The 19,010-nt window shown below is 37.8% G+C and overlaps 1 protein-coding gene across 2 annotated transcripts in view; it reads left to right on the forward strand.

Annotated features, from left to right (window-relative positions):
- The window catches only part of Rbm41 (RNA binding motif protein 41), a 40,783-nt gene continuing 21,773 nt past the window's right edge, over positions 1-19,010 (forward strand). The window contains exons 1-5 of one of the 2 annotated variants that reach the window (XM_051178911.1): positions 1-75; positions 1,902-2,018; positions 2,893-3,085; positions 3,742-3,946; positions 5,562-5,633. In XM_051178911.1, the coding sequence (XP_051034868.1) occupies positions 68-75; positions 1,902-2,018; positions 2,893-3,085; positions 3,742-3,946; positions 5,562-5,633 (595 nt within the window). In that variant the 5' untranslated portion in view covers positions 1-67. The remainder of the gene's footprint in view (positions 76-1,901; positions 2,019-2,892; positions 3,086-3,741; positions 3,947-5,561; positions 5,634-19,010) is intronic. The other variant, XM_051178912.1, reaches the window with a different exon arrangement.

Raw genomic sequence — 19,010 nt, forward strand, 5'->3', positions numbered from 1 at the left:
CTGCCGCATAGATTTCTGGGAGTTGAGGTCTGGGGCCTGTTTGCCCAAGTTGGGGGCCTGCGGAAACATGAAGAGGTAAGGGCATGTCCGAGTTTCAGGCGGCAACTTTCATCTTTCACTTTTTGAAAATGGCTTTTTCCGTTTGTTTGGGATATGTCATGTTCTCGAGGGGCGGGTTCTCTCTAGCGCGAAGACAAAGGAGAATGGAGAAGGGAAGGCCGGCCGGACAAGTCTCTGGGTGAAGCTCTGGAAGGGCTGCGGCCAGGCCGGTTTCATTAGGAATGCTTCCCTCGGGGCAGAGGCCTGTGGAGCTGCCTTGGCTATCACATTCCTAGCTCTGGAGACTTGCAAGCCAGCTCCTCCCTGGCCGGTGCTCTGGTTCTCAGCCTCCGGAGGGTCTCAGGGCGGGCGCTTACATCGTTTGGATTTAAAAGACTTAGTGAGATCGCCAAACAGGGTCATGCTTTCAGATCTTAAAGTTAGAGAGTGGTAGTTTCTTTCTCCAAATTCAGCACAAAAACCGGCTCAATGTGTTTCCCCTGCCGGTTCTGAAGTAAATGGCTCTTTGAACCCGAGGTGGTCCTCCTTGAGACCTAGAGCTTCACACTTATTGACAAGACAGTACTCCTTCAGAAGCATCCGTTTTAGTTTTGTATTCACTCGGCAGGACAATGTTCACTCTGGAGCAGTGCAGCACAACTAACATGTTTAGGAATGCTCTCTGCTTTCTTCGTTTCCTGGATTTTCCCCTGCCTTAATTAAAAACCACATTTTAATTATTCTGTGATGGCGTGCCTCATACGTGAAATGTACAGCTTAAAGAAGAATCATGAAGATCTGATTTCTGTACAGATGTAAGCTGTAGGACATCATTCACATACAAACTTTTAAAAAGCCCTCCTGGCTCTTCCCGGATTGCTCCTCCTGCCCCTTCTAGCTAGGATTTTGCACCAATTATTCCCATGCCTTATTTTTGTTTTGTTTCTTAATATAGTTTCCACATATGAGTTTAATCCCTGAACAAAATATTCTAGTTTCATCTGGTTTTAGCTGTATATAAATGGAAGCATAGTGTCTTTTTTTTCTGTAGCAAGCTTTTTAACACAACATTTTTCCTGTAGATTCATGTGTGTTGATATGCTTATTCATTTTTAAAAATTAAATTTAGCAATAACTGTTTGGGATTCTAAATAATAAAGATAGAAAGGCTTAAAAAGATTTTTTAAAGCCTTAGTTCCAAAGTAAGGTATTTTAGAATTTTTTAACTATCGTTCCCATTTACCAGTTTCTTCTGCAAACTTTTACTAATGTGGGCATGTTTCTCTATCATCATTTATTCAGATCCCTTCTCTTTTGTAGGCACATGCACACAACTCTGAGATCATGGCCCATCACTGAGGGAAGTCAGGGCAGGAACTCAAACTGGGCAGGACCTGGAGGCAGAATCTGATACAGAGGCCATGAAGAAAAGCTGCTTACAGCCTGCTTTTTTATCGTACTCAGGACCACCAGCCCAGGGGTGGCACCACACACAGTGTGGCCCTCATGTATTAATTACCAATGAAGAATAGTGCACCATAGGCCAGTTTGGTGGGGTCATTATCTCAACTGACGTTCCCTCTTCCAAAATGACTCTGGCTTGTGTTAGTTAACATAAAACTAGCCAGTACAAGCACAGTGCATGTTGTGTACATAGGCATTTAGTAAATGTTTGTATAATGAACACTCAGGGCAGTGGAATGTTGAAATGTCTTTGAACAAATGGATTACTGATAGGTAATATAAATGAGGAGATTATATTTTTATATTACATGTCTCTTCTACTTTCCCTTTGTTTTTGTTTGTGTGTGTATGTGTGTGTACATGTGTGTGTTTGTGTCTGTGTTTTACATCTGCTCCAGGGTAAATAGCTGTGTGAAGAATGAAGAGCATGTCCTGGAGGAGCTGGAAACAGAAGGTGAGAGGCAGCTGAAGAGCCTCCTTCAACATCAACTTGATACCTCTGTCTCCATTGAAGAGTGAGTATTGATTTGTAAATAGGGAGATTATAATAGACCCTCACTGGAAGGTTATACATCCCTCTTAAAGTCTGATGGGAGCACTCCACTCTCACAGAACCACTGTCTCTGGAGGATCACTTTATATGGGTCAGATTTTGATTTTATGTCTTTTTGTAGGAAGCTTCCTATATCTTAGTAAGCCTGGACCAAGTACTTTTACTGTGTCCTAGTATAGCACCCTGCGTTTCCCCTAACCTGGCATTTATAGTTTTATATGGTCATTTCCTATTGCCTCCCTTCTGCTATTCTTTATATTGGTGGCAGTTCTTTTGATATTTTTTTATAGAAGATTTATTTTGCGTGTGTGTGTGTGTGTGTGTGTGTGTGTGTGTGTGTGTGTGTGTGTTGGGGGGGGGGAGGGGTAGTTATGTGAACCATATGTGTGCCACTGCCTGCAGAAGCCAGTGGGTTTTCAATCCTCTGGAACTGGAGTTAGAGGTGGTTGTACGCTGCCGTGTGGGTGCTGGGAACTGGGGACTGGCCCAGGTCCTCTGCAAGAGCAATAAGAGCCCTTAATTGTTTTGCCATCTCTCTAGCCCTTTGATTTTTTTTTTTAACTGTTAACTGTCAGTGCAGAACATAGCATCTAATGCATAGCAGGTACTCAGTAAACTTTGTTAATTTAGTCATTTATTAGTCCTGGATATTTGGGGGCTGTTTATGGAATTCCATTTTGTTGCCATGGTGCTTCACCCTGGCAAAAGAATGTAGGAGAGACTTTGCCTATGAGCTTCACTGGACCCCTTGTAATAGGAGGCCCCATCTCAATTGTAATGTGGTTACTGTGAATTGTAACCACAAGAGGTTCTTATGCTCTTATTTTGTTTTGCAGATGTATCTCTAAGAGAGAGAGCTTTGCCCCGGGTACTATGTACAAGCCCTTTGGGAAGGAAGTGGCTGGGACAATGACTTTGTCCCAGTTCCAGACACTACATGAAAAAGATCAAGAAACTGCTTCTCTCAGGGAACTAGGTCTCAATGAAACAGAAATAATGATCTGGAAAAGCCATGTTTCAGGTGAAAAGGTAAGACAACTATATTCTTGGAAAGATTTATTTATTTTCATTTATGTATGTGTGTGCCTCTGTTGAAAAAATTCCTTCCCTAAGGGAGACTTAAAGCAACAACAAACCTACAAACTAAGGCACAGTTCTGCCAAAGTTTACTCTGGAGGACCAATAACTCTATTGATCTTCCTTACAGAACCTAGGTAAAGGGCTGTCTACAGGAGTGTGGGCACTCCTCCTGCAATGAGCTGTACCTGGAAAGCCTTACCCAAACCAATGCAGGCTTTCCCATAGCCATAAGCCCTTCCTAGGGTAAATCTCATGCCCACTGTGTGCCTCTATGCTGGGGTTTGTAAACCACCAACCAGTCCTGCTGGGATGATCTATTGTAGGTAGACACAGCTGAACTCCCCAGCATGGTGATCATGGCTTCCTTTTATCATCAAGAACCTTTTTGTTTTTAGTTTTAGTTCATGAAACTGAGCCTTGAATTTGAATCTTCTTTTATTTTGAAGAGAGAAACATTGGCTAAGGAGAAGTTGTTGGCTAACCCTTAACTAAAGCTTACATGAACACTTCTAATTTCTGCGACTTTCTCATCTTTTTTCATATGTGAAATCTCAGATTTCCTTTTGTGCTTTTTGATGAAAATCATCTAATTTCCCTGGTTTCAGAAGACAAAGCTGAGGGCAACTCCTGAAGCAATACAGCAACGGCTTCAGGATATTGAAGAAAGGATCTCGGAGCGCCAGCGCATCCTTTGCCTGCCACAGAGGTTTTCAAAGAGCAAGCAACTGACCCGGCGAGAAATGGAAATTGAAAAGTCATTATTTCAGGGAACTGATCGTCACTCCTTCCTTAAGGCTCTTTATTACCAAGGTATGGGATCCTTATTGACTTTAGCATTTAACATCATGGCTTTAGATGTGGGGAATTAGTGAAAGACAAGATGTTACTACTCTTGAGAAATATATAGTCCCCTGAGTGACACAAGTATGTGTATAGTTACTTGCATGACACCATTAAAAGTGTTATAAAGAGTTTAATGAAATGCCACAGAATCCGAATCTAGTTGGGGGGAGTCAGAAGTTGACATATATACTACCTTAACAGAGCAACAGGCATTTCTTTTTATGTAAAGGGAAAAGGACATTACAGCCAGAGAATGGATAGGAGCATGGATACTATGAAAGGCCCTGCTGTGTATAGGGAACAGTGAGAAGTTCAGTGTGGCAGTGAAGCAGAGTATGGCAGGGAATAACATCTGACACATGAAAGGGAACCATAGTGAGACTGTGATGGGTCTTTAGACTGAACTGTAAAGTGATGGAAAATATATACATAAACAGCATGTCCTAGCCAGGAAGAATTCATTTGCAGCTACTTTTACTCAGCATGGTGGAAGGTACACAGAAACGGTTTAAGAAATGGTTCTTAACCTTGTAATAGTCAGCTTGATGATGCATACATACAGCCTTTAGCAGTAATGCTAGATATACTGGTTCAGTGCCATAGAAGTTCAGAGTTTAATTGTGTGACTAAAGAAGGTTTCAGAAGAGGTAAGATTTAAACACTCTTTTAACCCTATCTATTAGACAGGAGAGGGGGTAGCATTTCGGCTGCAGAGGTTGGTGTGAATGTTGTTAATTGGGGGAATTTTAAGAGATCAGCTTGCAAAGGTAGCTCAGAATTCTTGGCTTGTTTAATAATGCAGAGGTATATGGAGTTAGTTTGTTCAGTTAATATGTTTAAAGATAGTAAGATGAGAAGAGCTGTATTTGGAAATGATTAATGTGGTGTATCTAAGAAAGAGTTAGAAAGAGGACACAGAATGGCATTGAAGTCATGGAGTTATCAACATCTAGACTGGAATGACAACTGTGGAACTGGAGGAATATGGCGAGATAACTCAGATATTTCAAAGCTGTGTAACTTAGTAGGTAAAAGTTAAGTCATTAGGGGACATTCTTAAGGAGAATGGTGTGTTTCATTTAAACAGACAGTTTGTGAAGATGGCGGGATTAGCAATGCAGATATTGATGCAGGAATGTTGGATGCAGTGAAGCTGAGGAGAGAAGTCAGAACTGGGTCTATATGTTAAAGTCGTACAAGCGATTTAGTGGTGTGTTACAGATAAGCTATACAGGTGCCAGGACAATGGTAAGGGAGGAAGGAACAAACAAACAGCTTTCTGTGGAGAGAGACATTATGGCATGGTGACTATGAACATAGGCTCTGGAAGGAGACTGCCTGGGAAAAACCTGGCTCCCCCACTTACTAGCTGTGAAATGCTGATCACATTACCTCTCTATACTTCCTTCAGTTCTTTCTCTGTGAAATGCGAAATCAATAGTACCTGCGATGTGGAGGTGTTAGGATTAAGTGAGATTATACCTGGAAATCAGAGCAGTACCTGCTATTGGGGTGGGGGTGGGGGGTGTGTGTCTCTGTTCTGTTTCCTATCTTTGAAACTCCTTGCTTTAAACCTTCACAGCATACCACAAAAAGACAAGTGCAGACAAGTACATGACCTCAATGAAGAGGAAGATAAAATTAGGCACAAAAGGCAAGTCGAGAGTTTTCTTACAGTGTTAGATTTAGGAATGTAAACTAGGGTCCCAGACTTCTAATTTGAGCACTTATTTAATTCCATATTCACTATATGACAATGTTTGTAGGAAATCATCTAGAGAAAACATATTGTCCTTATATGAAATATTAAAGAGAGAAGTTAGTAGAAGTTGTCAAGATTTTACATTTAGTTTTGTTTTTACTTCTATAGCTTTATTGTACCAGACATACATTGTCCTTGCTGAATTTTAGATCCCATTGCACAAATAATTCTGAATATCAGTAATCAGTATAACTATTGATGATGATGATTATAACTATCATTTTATTTTGAAATGAACTTACAGTAAAATTGCATGGGGCCTTTTTTGTTGTACAATTCTGTGAATTGTATATATCATGTAGATTTCATTTATCCACCACCACAATCAAGCGAGGGAGCAGCTCCATCACTCAGGCAAAGTCTCATACTCTCCCTCTTTAGAGTCACTGCCATTATGCCCCCCGACTTCCTGGAAATCACTTATCTCCATTACTTCTGCTTTATATTTTAGAGACTGTCATGTAAATGGGATCATGCAGTATGTAACCTTGTGAGGCTGGCTTCTTTCACTCGGCATAATGCTTTTGAGACTCATCCAAGTTGCTGTTTATATCAATAACTCATTCATTTTTGTGGAGTCCCATTTCATTGTATGGATATCCATATCCATTCATGTATTGAAGTGGATTTGGGTTTTTCCAGGTTATGGTCTTTATGAATGATATTGATATTAACATTCTTGTGCAGGTTTTTATGTGAACATAAGTTTTTATTTCTCTAAGGTAAATATCTAGAAGTGGGATTACTGGGTCATATGGTAAGTGCACATTTAACTTTATATGAAACTGCCAAACCATTTTCCAGAGTGGCTGTACCATTTTGCATTCCCACCAATGGTGTATGAGAGTTGACTTGCTCTACATCTTTGTCAGCATTTGGTATTGTCAGTATTTATTGTGATTGTTCTGATAGGTGTGAAGTGATGCCTTGTTGTTTTAATGTGCCTTTTCTTCTGGCTAATGATGCTGAGCATCTATCTTTCCATGTGCTTTTTTTGCCATCATTATATCCTGTTTGCTAAAGTTTCTGTTCACATCTTTGCCATTTTATCATTGGATTGTTTTTCCTTCCTAATGACTTTTGAGATTTCTTCATATATGCTAAACACAGTCTTCCATCAGATATGTGCTTTACAAATATTTTTTCACAGTCTGAAGCTTGTCATCTCATTCTCTTAGCAGTATGTTTTTAATTGTGATAAAATTTACATAACATAAAATTTACTATTTTAACCATTTAAGTATTTACTTCTGTGGTGTTAAGTATATTCATATTCTGTAACTATAAGCACCACCCCTTTCTAGAACTTTTAAGTTATGCACATTAAAAGCTTTATCTTACCTCATACCCTCTGCCTTTTAGCAACCTCCTTTCTACTTTTCATGAATTTGACCACTTTGTGTAACTCATGTAAATAAAATCATGCAATATTTATCTTTCATGATTGGGTTATTTTACTTAGAGTAAATGTCTTCCTTGCTCATTCATATTGTAGCATGTGTCAGAAATCCATTCCTTTTTAAGGCTGCATAATATTCCATTGTATATACATACTGCTTTGTTTACTCAATTCATTCATCAGTGAATACTTCCATTACTTCCATGCTGTAGTTATTGTGAATAATGCTGATGTGAACATTGGTGTACAAATGTTTGATATCTGCTTTAAGTTCTTAATGTACATACACAGAAGTGGAATTGCTGGATCTTATAATAATTCTGTTTAGATTTTGATGAACCTACCTACTGTTTTCTATACAGACAGTCATTTTACATTCCTACCAGCAATGCACAAAAGTTCCAAGTTTTCTAAATTCTCAGAATCACATGTTATTTTGGGGGTTTTCTCTTTTTGGATAATTGCTACTTTAAAGAGCATGATATATCTCCTTCTAGTTTTGATTTGCATTTCCCTAATATGTGCTGCTGTTTATTGTTCCATATACTATTTGGTCATGTATCTTCTATGAATAAATATCCATGAAAGTATCTAAATATTAATCACTTCTCAGATACATAATCTGTAAATATTTTCTCTTGCTCTGTGTTTGTTTTTTACCCTTTATAGTATACATTAATGCATGGTGTTTTATCATTTTTCTTCCTTTATGCTTATGTTAGCATATCTAAGAAGTCATTGCCAAATCCAATATATAAAAAAGCATTTCCTCTATGTTACCTTCTGAGTTTTTGCTCTGTTTAGGTCTTTGATCCATTTTGACTTAATTTTTGCATATGGCTTAAGATAAGGATCCTGTCACTTGTTGCCATTCAATTTTCCCAGGGACATTTTTTGAAGACTGTTCTTTCTGCAGTGAATGGTCTTACTGCTCTGTTCAAAGATCATTTACCATATGGATGAGAGTTTATTTCTGAGTTTATTTCTGGGCTCTTTAGTGGTATATGTGTCTGGCGTTATGCCAATAGCAGGCTGTTGTTTGTTTTCTTTTGTGTTTTTCCTCTTTTTGAGACATGGTTTCTCTGTGTAGTTCTGGCTGTCCTAGAACTCACTCTGTAGACCAGGGTGGCCTCAAACTCACAGAGATCTGCCTGCCTCTGCCTCCAGAGTGCTGGAATTAAAGGTGTGCACCGCCACATCTGGAATGTGACATGCTCTTTTAATTTTTGTTGTAAGCTTTGAAATCAGGAAGTAATAATCTGTACTATGGTATTTTTTTCTCATTGTCTTGATTGTTTTGGTAGTCCCTTAAGAATCCATGTGCATTTTAGAATATACTGTTTTATTTCTACAAAATCAGATCATTGACAGTTTATAAGGGAATGAGTTGAATCTATAGAGAGCTTCGGCTAGTGAGGATTTAACGGTCTTCTAAATGATCATGGGTGCTTACTTGCTATTTGTGTCATTTTTGATTTTTTTTTAGTTCTTTCAACTGTGTCTTCTAGCTTTTATTATCTAGATCTTGTTCCTCAGAGAAAATGCTTTGAACTTTTGTCGCGTTTATCAGTTTTATGTGCAGACATATGGCTGTGAAAGATTTAAGAACTCAGCTTAATACCTGTTGATGTAGAAGACCTTCTCTGGTATTTTCTTCTTATGGTTTTATAATTGCACATTTTATATTTAGATCTATAATCCCTTTTGACGTCGTATTTTTATAACATGAGATCTAGAGTGAGATTGTCTTTTCTTGCTTGAGCACCAGTTATTCAAAGGAGTATCCTCTTCCCCACTTACTAACCTTCACATTCCTTTCAGAAGATATATGCTCATATTTATGTTAATACTTAATATTATAAGAGTGGCGAAAGACTGAAATTTTGTCACCAAGAGAAGAAAAAGGAAAGATATCCATTCACTATTTCTATTTTAAATGGAATAAAAGTAGAAAATTAATATTAATAAGACAAAGGAAATTCATAATTATGCAAAAATACATAATTCTACCAGATGAGTAGCTCAAAACTAAATTCCATTTCCTCTTAAATTCATGACTACATGTGTGTATGTTTTTGTGTGTGTTTCTTTATATACAGAACCTGATCAGTCCTTTTAGTGTTGTACAACATTTATATCCAAACATACTTAATTGGTGTGTGTGTGTGTGTGTGTGTGTATGTGTGTGTGTGTGTGTGTGTGTGTGTGTGTGTGTGTGTGTTTATGTACCATGCCTGTTTAGTGTTACAAATTTTGGCATGTCAGCTAGTGACTGTATCATGCAGGTCTTATTTAGGCAACAATATTATTACCATATTATTGAGACGTTGGATGTAGCTTCTCATGTCTTTTTGATTAAGGTTTTTAGTTTGTTTATTTTAATGTATTAGGTTATTTTGATAAGATAGGATTTATATCATTTATGGAATTACTTTTGTCTAGTATGTCATTTTAATTATTTTTGATTCACCATTCACCCCCATCAGGGTGTGTATGTTTGTTATTCCATTACCAATTGTCTTTTTTTATTCCTTACATACTTTACATCCTGAAATCAGTTTTCCCTACCTCTACTTCTCCCAGCACCTCCCCATTTCCCTTAAAACAAAGAAGAACAGGTCCCCCAGTGTTATCAACAGGATATATAATAACAATTTACAATTAAACTAGGCACAAACCCTTATAACAAGGCTGGATGAGCTGACCCAGTAGGAGGAAAAGGGTTCCAAGAGCAGGCAAAGGAGACAGATGTATCTTCCACTCATTGTTAGGAGCCCTACAAGAACAGTAAGCTAACAACCATAACATATATGCAGTGGACTAGCTCAGACCCTTACAGGGTCTGCATTTGTCACTTCAGTCTCCGTGAGTCCCTATGAGCCCTGCTTAGTTGATTCTGTGGGTTATATTCTTGTGGTATCCTTGACCCTTTTAGCTCTTATAGCCCTTCCTCCACTTTATTTTTATTTTTATTTTTTTTTTTCTTCAAGACAGGGTTTCTCTGTGTAGCTCTAGCTGCCCTGGAACTAGCTTTGTAGACCAGGCTCGCCTCAAACTCAAAAAGATCTGCCTGCCTCTGCCTCTGTCTCTTGAGTGCTAGGATTAAAGGTGTGCACCATTACTGCCCAGCCTTCCTCCTCTTCTTATGTGGGGTTCCCCTGGCTTCAACTAGTGTTTCTCTATTGGTCTCTGCATTTGCTCCTGTCAGTTGTTGGACAATATTTCTCTTATGACAATAGAATGTCATTAGGAATTAAGGATTACAACTAACAGATTAGACACATTTGTTTGCAGTAATGACAATTTAATTTTTTTAATGGTTTTTATTTGTATTTTTTACATCCTTACTGCTATTTCCACTCCTTCCTCTCCTTCCAGTGAATCTCCCTACCCCTGCCACCCCTTATCCACTTCTCCATTTCTGTTCATAAAAGGGCAGGCTTCCCAGGATATCAATCAAATATTGTCTATCAATTTGCAGTAAGGCTAGGCACCTCACCTTATATTAAGGCTGGACAAGGCAACCCAGTATAAGGAGTAGGGTCCTAAAAACTGACAATAGAGTCAGAGACAGCACCTGCTCCAACTTTTATGAGTCCCACAAGATGACCAAGCTACATAACCCTAACATATACGCAGAAGACCTAGGTCAGTCCCATGCAGACTCCTCCCTGGTTGTTGGTTCAGTCTCTGTGAGTCCCTATGAGCCCAGATGTAGTTGCTTCTGTGGGTTTTCTTGTGGTCTCCTTGACCTCTCTGACTCCTAAAATCCTTTCTCCCCCTTTTCAGCAGGATTCCCTGAGCTCTGCTGAATGTTTGGTTATGGATCTCTGCCTCTGTTCCCATCAGTTGCTAGATGACACTTCTCTGTTGACAGTTGGGCTGGTCACCATTCTATGAGTATAGCAGAATATCATTAGACATCGTTGCACTGACTTCTTTTGTTTTGCAAGTTGTGTTTGGCTCTATCCTAGGCCTCTGGGCCGTTGAGACTCTGGGTTCTGTTGCTCCAAGTAGTATCGGGGTGGGCACCCTCTTGTGGCATGTATCTCATGCTAGATTAGTTAGTGGTTGGTCACTCCGACAAATTGTGTGCCACCTAAAGGTAAACCCCAGCATATCTTGTAGGCAGGACAAATTGTAGGTTGAAGGTTATGTGGCTGGGTTGGTGTCTCAGTCCTTCATTGGTAATAGGAGAGGGCCAGTTTAGATTATGTATCCCCTATTGCTAGGAGTCTTAGCTGGGGTCAGCCTTGTAGTTTCCTGGTAGTTTCCACTGCCCTAGATTTCTACCTCACCTGAGATGCCCCCCTTTCCAATCATCTTTTTCTAGTACTCACCCCATTTTCCCCTGATCACTCCTTTTCCCTTCCCCATCCACTCCCACTCTACCCTCGAAATCTTTCTATCTCCCCTTCCTAGGGAGATCCAAACATTACCCCTTGGGCCATCCTTGTTACTTTGCTTTTTTTGGGGTCTGTGGAATGTAGCATGATTGTCTTTTACAGCTAATATCCAATTATAGGTAAGTTTATACCATGTTTGTCTTTTTGGATTGCCTTACTCAGGATGATTTTTTTTCTAGTTCCATTTATTTTCCTGCAAATTTCTTGATGTCGTTGTTTTTAACAGCAGAGTAATAATCCATTCTGTAAAAGTACCACATTTTTTTTTTATTCATTCTTCTGTTGAGTGACATCTGGAGTTTTTCCAGTTTTTGGCTATAAAGCAGCTATAAAGCTGCTATGAACATAGTTGAGCTAGTATCCTTGTGGTATGATTGAACATCCTTTGTGTATATGCTCAAGATTGGTATAACTGGGTATTGAAGTAGATTGACTCCCATTTTTCTGAGAAAATGCAATACTGATTTTCATAGCAGCTGTACATGTTTGCACTCCCATCAGCAATAAAGGAATGTTCCCCTTGCTCCACATCCTCTTGAGCATAAGCTGTCATTTATGTTTTTGAGTTTAGCTATTCTGACAGGTGTAAGATGGAATCTCAGAGTTGTTTTGATTTACATTTCCCTGATGGCTAAGGATGTTGTACATTACTTTAAGTGTATCTTGGCTGTTTGAATTTCCTCTGTTGAAAATTCTCTGTTTAGATCTGTAACCCATTTTTGATTGGGTTATTTGTTTTTTGTTTTTGTTTTTCTTTTTTATATCTGCTTTCTTGAGTTCTTACATATTTTGGAAATTAATCCTCTGTCAGATGTGGGCTTAGTGAAGATTTTTTCCTATTCTGTAGGCTGCTATTTTGTCCTATTGATGATATTGTTTGCCTTACAGATTTGTAGTTTCATGAGGTTTCATTTATTAATTATAATTTTGATCTTAGTGTCTGTGCTACTGGTGTTCTGTTCAGGAAGTGGTCTCCTGTGCCAATGTGTTCAAGGCTACTTCTCACTTTCTCTTCTATCAGGATCAATGTATCTGGATTTATGTTGAGGTCTTTGATTCCCTTGGACTTGAGTTTTGTGCAGGGTGATAGATATGGATCTGTTTGCATTCTTCTCCTTGCCAACATCCTTATACAAGCACCCTTTGTTGAAGATGCTGTCTTTTTTCCATTGTATAAGTTTGGTTTCTTTGTCAAAAATCAGGTGTCTGTAGGTGTGGGGGTTTATATCTGGGCCTTTGATTTGATTCCATTGATCCACCTGTTTGTTTTGTGCTAATAGCATATGGTTTTTATTACTGAAGCTCTGTAATAGGGCTTGAAATCAGGAATAGTGATACCTCTAAAAGTTCCATTATTATTCAGGATTGTTTTAGTTATCCTGGGGTTTTTGTTTTTCCACATGGAATTGAATTTTTTTCAATGTCTGTAAAGAATAGTGTTTGACTATTAATGGGGCTTATGTTGAATCTGTACATTCAAGTCTGATATCTCCTCCAATTTCTGTCTTCAAAGACTTGAAGTTCTTGTCATATAGGTCTTTCACTTGTTTGGTTAGAGTAACACTAAGATATTTTATGTTATTTAGGGCTGTTGTGAAGGGTGTTGTTTCCCTGATTTCTTTCTCCACCTGTTTATTGTTTGTATATAGGAAGGCTATTGATTCTTTTTTGTTAATCTTGTATCCAGCCACATTACTAAAGGTGTTTATCATCAGTTATAGGAATTTCCTGGTAGAATTTTTGGGGTCATTTATGTATGCTATCATATCATCTGCAAATAGTGACACTTTGACTGCTTCCTTTAATGGCAACTTAGTTTTAACTGTATCTAAAATGTGGTATGTTTCTGTTCTCTTTACTTGTACTATTATCATACAGATAACATCAAGTACAGTTGCAGTTTTGTAATTACTGCTTTATAGGATGAAAAAATAGTTACAAAGGAAAAGACATTAATACCATGTTTAATGTTTACCTGTAGAATCCATTTTATGAGTGCTTTTTCTCTCTGTGAATCTGAGTTACTATGCACTATTTATTTATTTTGGCCTAAATGGTTTTTTTTTCTTGTCTTCTGGTAATGACTTCTTTATCTGAGAATTTGTTCTTCCATTGTTAATTATAATTTTTATAAACATGTATTAGCATATATTATATTTTCAAAATACTGAGGTTGATTATGACATTTTCTTATATGTATGTATCAGATTTTAATCATAGTCATTTCCCAGTTACTTACTAGTTCTTCTTACCCCTCTCTCTGCTGAAGAATAGTTTTGATGGATGAAATCTTTTGGTTCACAGCATTTTCCTTTCAGCACATTGAATATGCCTTTGGCCTCTCTGATACCTGGTAAGTCAGTTGTTATTTTCCTTGGATCCCTTTCTATGATGAGTCTCTTCCATTGATTTGCTGTTTTAAAGATTCATTCTTGGGCTGGAGAGATAGCTTAGTCAATAAAGTGCTTGCCATATAAACACAATAACTTGAGCTTAAACCCCAGAACAAAGCTGAGCATAGTGGCACATGTTTGCAGTTCCAGGGCTGGAGAAGCAAAGGTAGGTGGATCTCTGAGCCTTACTGCCTAGTCAGCCTAGCCTTCTAGAAGATCTTGAGACTGGTAAGAGATCCTGTCTTAAAAAGCAAAGTGGATGGCTCCTGTGTCTAATCCATGTATGCTCACTTATGTGTATGTGCAAACCCTCTAACACAAGTAACCCTCCCATGAACACATACATGTAACATATGCACATGTGTAGAAACAAAAAATATTAACACTTTGCATTCTCCTTTGGCAGTTTGGTTGTATATATCTAGGTGTATATCTCTGAGTTTATTCTCCTTTAATTCTGTTGAGTGTCTGTTATGTGTAGATTAATGTTTTCCATCATTTTGGTGATGTTATCAGTGTTTCTTTCTTGAAATGTTTTTTCTTCACTCTTTTCAACTTCTGAGACTCCTGTGATTGAGGGGGTTAATCATCTGCTTTATCCTCTCAGGCTGTTCATTTTTCCTTGTCCTTATTTGTTTGTCCTTCCCAGAATGGGTTATTGTCCTCTGAGGAGAAGATAGTGGGGTTATCTTTAAGTTTGTAGATGCTTTCTTTTGCTAGCTCAAATCTCTTAAGTTCTGTGCATATCAGTTACTTTACGTGCAACTCCAGAAGTCCCACTAGGGTCTTTTGTTTACTCTGCTTACTTTTAGTGTCTATTTTATCAGATTGTCTGAATTTTCCCTTCAGTTGTTTAAGGAACTTAGAATGGCTGTTTTAAATTTTAGTCTAGTTAACCAAACAAACATGCTTCTGTTAATTTTCTCTTCCTGGACAAATGTCATGCTTTCCTCTTTCTTTATGCTATGTTGTATTTTTGTTGAAAATTAGAGATTTTAATTAGTATAATGTGGTAATTCTTAAAATTAATCCATCATCATCACTACCCCATGGATTTGTTGAGGTCACTGTTCAGTAATTTTCCTTTGTATTTAATTCTGAAAAGTATGTCTTCTCTCTGCTTCCTTAACAACAAAGTAGTTCTCCAGTGATCAAAGAGAGTCTCTTCAGGTGTCTTGGGCCAGAATGTCTATCATGCTTTGCTTAAGGATCCACGTGTATGTAGCTTGGAACACTCTTTCAGTACTTAAACACTTGACCCCTCTTCATTATACTTCACCTTCTACTCATGCAAAACCTTTCCGTCAGCCCAAAGTGAGTATTAGAGTCATCTCAGATCCCAGCTGTCCTGTGCACACACACCGCTTTGTGTGTTCTCATTGCCTTCCAGATTCTTGGGAACATACCTGAATTTTTCAAAGCCCATTTTTCCTTTAAGTCTCTAAATTTGTATTTTTATTTATGTATTCGTTGAGAAATTCATACATGTATACAGTATATTTGATCATACCTGTCCCTCCCTTCCTCCCCTCTATCCTTCCTGTACTCCATCCCCACATCTTACCCTTCCTGTCTCCATGACCTTATTTTTAATAACCCATTTTAATAATAACCCTTACTTTAATAACCCTAAACTGGCCACTGGAGCATAAGCAATCCACCGGGGACCACACCCTTTAAGAAAAATGACTTCCTCCCTTAATAGCCATTAACTGCCAATAGCTTCTCAGGGGTGGGCACTCATGTTCCCTGCTCCCTCCATCCTGGAAGGGATGTCTCGATACTCTGCAGGATCTTTTTGTTTGCTCCTTGTTATTCTCCATCTCAGGCAGGTACTGTGATATAGTCCCCACCAATTAATTTTGGCAAATGTCCTAAGAATGAACTATTCTTACAGTGTGGGATGTCAGTCATGTCAAAGATAGTCAAGTCCTCAGAATGTAGCTTACCTTATAGGTACCAAGCACATGAACTAGTACAGATTCTCTGAAGATAGAGCTTTTTGTTATGCTCTAGAATTGTTCTGCCCCTTTAGGTTAAGCCACATTGCTTCTGCAATGGCAGTAATTTGGGGGTGGGGAGAGCTGTGAAACTGGAGAGTAAAAGATGGGATTATGGAAACTTGAAATGCTAAAAACCTTACTAATCTTACTTTTTCTTAAAACACTGCTCCATGTTTTATTGCAAGCATTTAATTTATTTCCAAAATTGATTTTGTCCTTTTTTTTTTTTTTTTTTTTTTTTTGCCAATGTTCTTTTTGCTTTTAGGACATAGATTTTTAGAGGTTTCACTCTAGCATTCCAGAATTGCTTTCTTGCCATCATTTTACCTCTATCGTATTTATATTATTACATTTGGGAAAGAGTAAGCTTTTATAACATAGACTTGAGTCATTTTTTTCTACTTTATTGAGTTAGCATTTACTTCATACCATAAAACTCATTCCTTAAGTGCACAATTCAGTGATTTGTAGTAAATATACAGAATTCATCAACCATAACAACAATCTAGTTTTAGGACATTTCCATCACCTCAGACTGCTATTAGTCCTTGTTTATACTCCCACCCTGGGCAGCCACCAAGGAAATATCCATCCTTATGGATTTACCTATTTGGGACATTTATATAAATGATTCATATAATATATGGTGTTCTCTACCTTAGTATAATCTTTTCATTGTGTCTAGAACATTATGCCTAGAACCAGTACTTTTCCAGTGGTCCCTGATGCATTCTGTGAGCATGCTGAGAATATCTTCAACCCTTAGCCATGCACTTTGCAATCTCAAATGGAAATGCTTACCTTTCTTGCTTGCACAAAGCTTCATGGTTAATCAAAAGTGACAATGTATAGCTTTTTCAGATCTTTTCTGAGCATGTACAAACCTAAGTTTTCAGATAGTCTATACATGTGTATGGAAATATGTTAAACCTTTTTTTTTTTTTTGGAACTTTATATGGACATCTCATTCCCTGGATTTTTGCCTTAAGGTTTTTCTTAACTAGTGTTTTCTCTGTTATCTACCTCCTCAGGTATCTGTGAAATTCAGCAATTGCCTATGAACATTTTCGTAGTAAGTTCCTAGATAAAATGACTGTTATCCCTTGCTTTGAGTTTGCTCAAATAAAGAGTGTCCCTTGAATTTCCTGAAGGCTGGCAATAGTACTTTCAGGGGCTGCTGCTTCGTTTTTTCAGCCCTCTACTGGTGGTCCTGTTGCTGGAGTTTTTTTTCCCCTGTTTGATTTCAAATCACAGGCTGTTAAGGTTAAGCAGGAAGTAGGGCAGATTAAAGCACTACAAAATTCATTATTCTTGCGAGACCTAGCTATTCTCCATAAGAAATCGTCCCCAAGTTGTTGTAAGCCTTTGACTGATTTCTAGAATTGTTAAGAGTTTGTTCTGTTATTGTTTTGTGGAAGAGGTGTTTCAAAGGTTCCTACTCTATTTTTCCTGACATTGCCTTAATGGCATAGCTCACAGCTCTGATGTCTGAAATTTTAATGACATGCATTTTAGGACTTCTGGTTTAAATCCCATGAAGACTTCTTCCTAATTCAAGGTCATATCAATTTTCTCCTGTGGTCTAAAAGACTTTAGTTTCAGCTCACTTTTAAGTCTATAACCCATTTTGAATTACTTTCGGCATATGATAAAGATTTATGTTCATCTGATTATATACATATATGTGCACACATAGATTATATGTACAATTGGCCTTGCATGTGAAAACACTGCCATTTCACATTAAATTGTCTAGAAATCATTGTACAAAATCAATTATCACAAATATAATAATATAACTTTTTTCTTTCTGTTTATTTCTTTCTTGTATTTTTTAAAGGTCTCATGCAGTGCAGGCTGGCCTTGAACTTACTATGTAGCCAAGGATGATCTTGAACTTTTGATCTTCTTGTCTCCACTTTCCAAATACTGGGATTATGGGCTGTTGAGTCTTGGCTTTCCTTCTACTTTCAGCAATTTAATGAGTTCTTTAGTTAAGATTCTAGTCCTTTAACCAATTAACTGTCTGTCTATTATTGTTCATTATTAACAATCTTCAAGTGAACCATAATTCTCAACAGGTTTCATAACACTACTGTTACGAGCAGTTTCCCACCAGCCTGGTCCCAGTGCTGTGTCAGCCCCAAATAACACACAGAGATTCTGTATTAGTGATGAAACTGTTGGCCTGTTATTAGCATTTCTTATTGGTAGCTCTGTCTTAAATATTAACCCATTTCTATCAATCTAAGTATTTCCACATGGTCTTGGCTTACCAGGAATGCCAGAACGCTGTCTTTTCCATAGAAAAGGGAGTGATTTCCTGTTTGCCCCTGCTTATATTTTGATTCTGCCCAGCTACGTCACTCCCTGCCTGTCTGTACAGACCTCCAGACCTCTATGGTTTGCTACTGGGACTATCTGTCATGCTACATTATTTCCTGCCTGGCCAATCAGTGGTTTAGTCATCAACCAATAAGACAAACATATATACAGAAAAACATTCTATCACTCTACTTTGTGAGTTTGACCAGATAGGCTTTATAACTGTGCTTCATGGGATAGACAGAATGAGGGATGATATAACAGAAGTACTAATAGCTGATACTTTCTGAAAGTGTATTTGTGCCAGTCATTGTGCTAAACATTTATTTTGCAAACTGATACATTTAATTCTGGTAATAATCCTATAAAATGTGATACTATTACACCTATTTTACTGATAACAAACTGAGCTTCAAAAGAGAGTGACTTTTCCTAGATCACAGTTATTAATTAACCATACTACCTCTTAAATATACCATCTTCAGAGAAATCAGTGCTGCTTTGGCCATGATGACACTTGTGTATATTTCAAAAGACCATATCTTGAAATGAAGTTTTTTTTTTTTTTTTCTCTTTGCAATATGGGAGATTGAATTTCTGCCTTCTTATATACCAGGCTAGTATTCTCCAACTCTTGAGGAAAATTATCTTTTGAATTGTGCAATATCATTTTAAAATGAAATTCATGGAAAACTAAGATGTATTGCTTCTAGAAATATACTTCTGAAATTAACTGCAGCATA

Source organism: Phodopus roborovskii, unplaced genomic scaffold, assembly GCF_943737965.1.
Source record: "Phodopus roborovskii unplaced genomic scaffold, PHOROB, whole genome shotgun sequence".
In the NCBI taxonomy this organism is placed as follows: Eukaryota; Metazoa; Chordata; class Mammalia; order Rodentia; family Cricetidae; genus Phodopus; species Phodopus roborovskii.